This window comes from Manduca sexta, chromosome 11 (genome assembly GCF_014839805.1).
Source record: "Manduca sexta isolate Smith_Timp_Sample1 chromosome 11, JHU_Msex_v1.0, whole genome shotgun sequence".
Classification (NCBI taxonomy): domain Eukaryota; kingdom Metazoa; phylum Arthropoda; class Insecta; order Lepidoptera; family Sphingidae; genus Manduca; species Manduca sexta.
The window spans coordinates 2,673,865-2,681,561 of NC_051125.1; the positions used below are offsets into that span (position 1 = coordinate 2,673,865).

Here is a 7,697-nt window from a genome sequence, read left to right on the forward strand (position 1 = left end):
ACAAACGTGTGGTTTATTCCCAGGACATGAAGAGCCGCCTGGAAGCGTGCGCACACGCGTTCGGCGAAGAGCCGAGCACGTCGCCCGAGCAGCTGTTCGGCGCCATGGACGCGTTCCTGGCGCAGCTGGCCGAGGCGCGCGCCGAGTGCGACGCGGCGCGGCGCCGGCGCGACGACGAGGAGCGCCGCACCCGCCACGAGCAGGAGGTACGCCATATTTTTTTTAATTAATGCTGTTTGCTCGTGGCTTTGCCTTGAATAGTCTCATATTGGACTGTGCCAAAGACCGATCTTTCGGGATCAAAACTTGTTTATGTTCTCTAGAATTCTTTTGTATGCTAAATTAATGTCTTTGAGTTTTCTTTTAAGAACCATAAAAATAAATTATTCACTAAATTTGTATTAACCTAATAAAGTACCTTAATTTAGAAAGATCCAATAATATCCACGACTATCAACGTTTTAATTGATTTCATACTAACTTTAATATTTTTTTTTGTTTTCCTTAGCTCAAGAAGCGCACAATGGAGCGCAAACAATCTAGCCTCCTCGGCTCAGTGGGGAAGTCCCTAGGTAAAGCGAACGGCGACTGCAATGGCCACTCGAACGATAGCTCTCGCGACGGCACCCTCACTAACGGACAGAAGGGAGAGTTCGACGATCTCATCTCAGCGCTTAGAACCGGCGACGTCTTCGGAGATGATGTGGCCAAATTCAAAAGGTCGAGGAAAACATCAAAAATCAACCAGAAAGGCAGGGATTCCCCGCCCAGAGGCGTCTGCAGAGAAGACTCCCGAGAGAGACAGAAGAACTGAAACAATGTCTCTCGAAAACAGTGACTTATCTAATCAATGTTAAAAGCAAACAGCTTTTAAAGTAGAATGCATGTAAAGATCTAGTATCTAAGATCAGCCTGGCTCTGAAGCCTAGGGTTCTAAAGAAAGTGAGGCGTAAATCTATTTCAGTGGATTATCTACTCGGACAAAGCATAAGCAAGATAGAGATCAAAGGGGATCATCCATCTTCAGTGTATCGAAACATGCAGAAAGAACTGGAATATGGAAGACTGCTTTTCCTTACAGTGGATCTTCTACTGGAACTAAACGTTTAGAAGCATGATACACGCTTTCTAAGGTAGTTCTGACGAATCGATAACAATCGTCACAATAGATATCGATAGTTTTTATCGATGTGATGCTATATCGGTGTTTAGTGTAATTTATAGAAATTATATATGAAGAATAGAAAGGTGTTAAAAGAAATGAGACTCAGTGATGTGGCCGTTTGATTTTCGTGTATTTCGTTTTCGATAAAGTTTGTGTTTATCGATAATGTGTTTATTAATTAACTTGATTTATTTAATGTGACAACGAACTCTCCGCTGCCATTTTTTGATGATTTTAAGGGCATTTCGCTTCGATCACAAACGTATGGTGCCTAATTTTTGAACATAATTCTTAATGTTTTTTATTAGGTTGTAAGATCGGTGCGTGAGTGTACCCTGTGTACATCAGCTTATCAAGCTGTCATCTATCGATAACATCGACATTTTTGTCGACAATAATGTAACCATGCATCCCAACGATTGACGAATATTTGTGTAAATATGAGAGTTGAGTCTTTAATTGACTAAAAATTCGACAAAAATGTCGTATATAGGGTGCTTCAAAAATATTATTTTCAAAATTTCTCTATCTACATTCGGTAAATTATATAATTATTGTATAATTAAATCCTAAATTACTTCCTGTAAGTGCTGTTCGAAACTTTTACATTGTATCACCTTTTATAAGTGTCGAAACTAAATTCGTTTTTCCATACTATCGACTGATGTAGTCAAAGACTGTGCATGTTATTCCATAGACGATTTATGATTTAGATTAAAAATTGTATCGATAAGCGTTGTGTGATTTGAATAACCATAGACTAACGCGTAAGTAATTTTTATGGAATATAATATCTGTGGAATTATTTTTCCGTCGTGAAGCCGTCATGACACGTTTTAACGTTCGAAAATGCCATAAATATATTTATTTGAATTTTATAAATACTTTACATCTTTTTACAGAAAGACAAGGTGCTCAAATTTATTGTATATCCTGTAGTTTGTTTTACGAAATATCTTAACTGTGCATATATCAGAATACTTTTATTCCAAACAAAGTTCATTAATTCAAACAAATTTCAATCATTGAATTTGATATCCAACTAATTCCTTATTTTTTCCCCATTGTAAAGTAAACAAAAAGGTTGATTTGTGGAATGACGGCTTAACACGTTCTAATCATTTCTGACATATCCCATGTATTTATAGTCAGCGTCTTGCTTCAATGTGACTGTCGTGGTTTCATATTTGAAAAATACCGATTTACGAAACTGATGCATTTAAGGCATATTCTGAGGTACTGATAGCACAAAATCCGTTAAATTAGGATTTAAGAAAAACAGGCTAATAAAAATTCAAAACATAATACAAATTATTTTAGATAAAACATCAAAAAGCCATTGTTCCTTAGAATATTCACAAACGTTTAATGACGTCTATAGTCTTGACCACGAATAGTATAAAACTACCAGAATAGTATGAAACTGCGACAGTAGTAAAACATGGCCAACGACCGATTATTCGAATAAATGTAAATCGGAATTGACACATTTATTAAAAAATACCTATAGATTAGGAATTGATAGCAACATTTACAATACAGTTTTGGATGTTTGTAACTTATATCGCATGGATTAGAAACTTTTTGATAAATTTTACATTTTATACCTAATTTATTCAGTTTGATTGTAAATATAATTTTAATTTCGATTGGTTACCGACGGACGTCACGGCGTGTTAGCGAGCTGGTCATTTGTAAATGTTTATTGTTTTGTTCAGTATTTCTAAGGCATATAGTATATGGATATTATTATCTATTAACAATATTTAAATTAAAATCTTTCAAACGGTATCTGTTTTTCATTTAGTATTAATATCCATCAATTTTTTTCAATAAACGATCCCAATCTCAATCTTAAATTCAATTCCGAGAATGAACCAATCAAAATAACTCATTCGTAAGCATGTCAAAAAAACTTTGTTCTATTGGTCCATTTTTGAAATAGATCGAAAAAAAACTATTGGGATCGTGTACTGATCCAATCCGAAAAATGAGATTAGGAACGTTTTATTGAAACCGGCCGGTGAAAGATCATAAAATATAATAACTACACTGATACGATACTAATAAACAGCTTTCCTGAGGTTTTTAGTTACTTTGTAGCAATATGATTACAAATAAATAGGATGAATGGAAGAGAATAAAATACAAGTACCTAGTGTAAATAACCTAAGTTATTGAGAGTCACTCTATCTCGAGCAAACAATCTTGAACATTCATTTCCTAGCTATATGGCGCTCGAGTTACTAGCGGGAATATGTAGATTTACGAATAATTTCTATAAAAACAATTTTTAGTTATTTTTTTATTTAAATTACCAAAACGTTCCTTATTAAATTGTCTTTCTGATAGTGTTGGTTGCGTATTAAAATAATATCTAAACGACAAATATATCGTAAATGAGTTATGTCCATATTTGTAAGCACGAGAATTTTCTGCGTCGTCTGATTTAGGATCATGAAATGAATGAACAGTATTCACTTGCGACTTGCCGCAAGTAAGAAAGAAATAAAGTCATGTAAGCAACAAAATAAACAGTTTAAATTACTCGCGGAAGTCAGATTCTACAAGTTTTCTTCCTAATCTCAGTATACTTAATGTTACTATCATAACATCAAGCGTTATTGTATCATTAATGCCGGGCGAAGTTTCTACGTACGATTGTTCGAGAGTCGTAACTAGGTTACACACTCGAAAGTGTGTCAACTGTCAAGTGGTCTTTAATATTAGCTCTGAAGTATCCGAGATGCTCACGATACGGAAAAACTGTATATGAAACGTAAGCATTAAAAATAGTTGAACATGGGCGGTTCCCAATAGAGCTCATATTTTGTCATCTATTGATTTAGTTTAGTTGTAGTATAAATTGTAACTTTGACTTTTCGTACGACCAACACCTCAGTCCCCTCCGTGAAGACGAATCAAGAAGGCTGCAAAGTCTTAGAAACATCCGGAGAAATTTATAACGTAAAAACCTGATAAAATCCGAAAAATAATTTTATTTCAAATGTAACATTTGCGTAAACATAAAAAATCATTATAAAAAATATATTTCACATGGCCTGACTCATTGCATTCACAATACTGCAAATATACACAGAAACAGGTAGATTTGATTAAGCTAATTGGGAAACGATATGAAGATCTCTTGAAAATCAGAATGTAGTCCAATTTTGATAGGTATACGCTGGCTCTACGAGCGTTGCACCCTAAAATATCTGCACACAAAATCGGAATTGAATTTTGCAATGTGATCATTGGGTTTTCGAATTAAAATATATGCTGTTATTCTAAATCCGATTTGTGTTTTCATTTGTTTTCATGTCATTCTAAAACAAAATACATCATATTTTTCTATACATATGAGTTAATTTTTTTTACCACAAATAATAAAGATTGCTGATAGTAAATTAGTTTTTAGGTAGTTATGGATAGACTTTATTTAAATGTTTCTTTTACCATAATAATATGAATATATGAGTTTTTTATATCATATTTATTTTCAGATTTCTAATATGAAAATAAACTGTATTGTGTTTTATAGTAAGTACTTAATGATTAAACGAACTTACCTAAGTGAAGTTCTATCATAATTATACGAGGGTTTTGTACGAATTAGATTAGCAATTATGAGAACACTTGTAGTACACACATCGGTGTCGCCATCTGCACTTACTTGAGGGAAACCTTTTTTTTTTTTTTTTTTTTTTTTTCTTTTGACATCTCCAACCGTCAGCTATCATTTAGTTTAGAGCAAGTACTGACATGTTGATATTTTTTAAGGGTGTAAGGGACATAGGGAGGGTGGGTTGCTAATCTAATTCGTACAAAACCCTCGTATAATTATGATAGAACTTCACTTAGGTAAGTTCGTTTAATCATTAATTATACTCGTGTTTTGTACTCTTAGATTAGCAATTATGAGAACACTTGTAGATGTTGAGAGTCATATAGAAAAATATCAACTCTCAAAATTGATTATGAATTAAAACAATTATTCACTATTCATTTAGGTAATAATCATTTATTAATCATTTTGCAAAATGTGTCTAGCAAAAGAATCTTCCTCATTATCAGGAATATGTATAGGTCTATTATAGAATTTAGCAAACGTTTGAAAGTTGGACCAACCAGCTGTTTTTCTTATTAGGTCCAAATTAACTCCGAGTTTATATGCTTTAGAGGTAGATGCGTGTCTAGTACTATGGGCAGTGAACGTAGACACATCGATACCACAATCACATAAAGTAGATTTTATCCAGCGGCTCAAAGTTTGCGAAGTAACTGATTTGTAAGGTTTTCTAAAGCTTATAAAAAGATAATCATTACTACGTAATATCTTAGTTAATTCTAGATAGCAATTTAGAACTCTAGCAGGGCATACTTCAGGTCTCTCGTGAAAAAATGGTAAAAGCAACTCAGGTTGTGTTGTTCCTAGACGAGACGTTTTTATAAGGTCTGGGATTTTGATGCGAATTTCGTTAGACATAATCACTATGTTATTAATGTTTATTTTCGAAAGGGTTTGAACCCTATGAGCTGTTGATAAGGCAAGCAAGGTAACCAATTTTTTGCAATTTTTTCTAAATTTAGGGATTCATTAGGATACCAAGAAGACAGGCAGTTCAACACTTTAGATGTATCCCAAGTTGAACTATACTTAGGTAATGGAGGGCGAAGTTTGTAGATGCCCTTAAAAAAGCGTTTAACACTATCGTCATTACATATGCTTTCGTCTAGAATTAATGATAATGCCGATCTACAGCTATTTAGAGTACCATATTGAGCGCCAGACTCATACAGTTGAGTTAAGAAAGCTATAACTGCCGGGACAGATGTTTTATATAAATTTAAATTATTGCTCTTGCAGAATGAAAACCATTTTTAAGGCAAGTATCGTATTGCTTGAGTGAGCTGTCGGAAAGTGAAGCTAATATGATCGCTATTGAGGCTGAAGGAATTTTTCTTCTTAGGAACGATGACCTGATAATATCCCGGCAACCAGGGTAATTTTCTGATGTATGTCTCGATTGCTGGAATGAGAAATAATCAGATTCTTACAAGGTTGAAAGATAATAGGATCAGATATTAAAAGGCTTGTGAATAACGGATACCATGGTTGTGTGGGCCATAATGGTACCACCATAATGCCCTTAGCGTTGTCGTTAATAATCTTTCTTAAAGCTTTTAAAATGACAGCTATGGGTGGAAAACTATAAAAGTAGAAGGCAGACCACGAAATAGTGAAGGCATCAATGACGTATGCATCTGGATCCCTGTGCCATGAAATGTACTTGCTACATTTCTTGTTAATTCTACTAGCAAATATGTCTATATCAGGAATCCCGATTTTTTTTTATTATCTTTTGAAAAGCATAATCTGACAGTTCCCACTCAATGTCTGGGTGGACTCGTCTTGATTCCGCATCAGCGATATTATTATCAAAAGATCTTATATATGAAGCAAAAACAATTATGTTTTGTTTTTCACACCACTGCCATAATTTTCGCGTGACATTAGTGAGATGTGGAAATTGGACACCTCCCATGCGGTTTATATACGAAATAGCAGTGGTGTTATCTATCCGCAAAAGGATTTGGCAGTTATGATAAGCTTTAGCAAACGTCTTAAGTGCAAAAAAGGCAGCAAGAATTTCTAAATAATTTATGTGACACGACCGTTCAATATGCGTCCACATGCCGCTAGCCCGTTCCTCACCACATGCAGCACCCCATCCCGTAGTTGAGGCATCACTGTATATTTCTAATTCAAACTTGTTAAGTTTAATTGTACTAGTTGGGTTACGCATTGCGTGGGTCCACCATTCGAGATCGGGAGTAAGCGATGGTGGTATGGTCATATACTTGTCATAATTATCATCATTTAATAAATTCAAATATTTTGATCTTTCTAGCTCTTTTGTGTAAAGCCACCCATATTCTACGGCTGGGCAAACCGAGGTAAGTAAACCTGCTAAGCGAGCGAATTCTCTAACTTTGCAACGATTTAAATTGCGGAATTTATTGACTTCAGTTCGAATTTTGACAATCTTTTCTTTAGGCAAAGTAATGTGACAACTTTTGAATTGATAATAAAACCTAAAAATTTACAAGATGTATTTGGAGACAAATTACTTTTTTGGGTGTTTATAATAAAGCCTAAAGCCGTTAATAGACGAGTGGTATCAAATATGTTTTCCAAACATGATTTATATGAATTGGAAACCAATAAAGCATCATCAAGGTACACAGTTGAAAGATATCCACAAGATCTTAACAGACTGAAGACTGGCTTCATAATCTTTGTAAAAACATAAGGAGCCGTATTTAACCCGAATGGTAAAACGTTAAATTCATATAATTTATTTGCAAATTGAAAGCGAAGAAACTTTTTTGATTCATCATGTACACGTATTAAAAAAATACGCATCCTTTAAATCAATTGTACTCATAAAGCACTCCTTTGAAATAAGTTTTAAAGCTGTACGAAAATCTTCGAGTTTAAAATGATTTGTGTCTATAAATTTATTCA

General features: G+C 34.2%; 1 protein-coding gene across 5 annotated transcripts in view; it reads left to right on the top strand.

Annotated features, from left to right (window-relative positions):
• The window catches only part of LOC115449220 (disheveled-associated activator of morphogenesis 1), a 132,297-nt gene extending 129,341 nt beyond the window's left edge, over positions 1-2,956 (top strand). For 4 of the 5 annotated variants that reach the window (XM_037437396.1, XM_030176966.2, XM_037437395.1 and 1 more), the window contains 2 exons: positions 24-206; positions 509-2,956. In XM_037437396.1, coding sequence (XP_037293293.1) covers positions 24-206; positions 509-814 — 489 coding nt within the window. In that variant the 3' untranslated portion in view covers positions 815-2,956. The remainder of the gene's footprint in view (positions 1-23; positions 207-508) is intronic. The other variant, XM_037437393.1, reaches the window with a different exon arrangement.
• Positions 2,957-7,697: the final 4,741 nt, after the last annotated feature.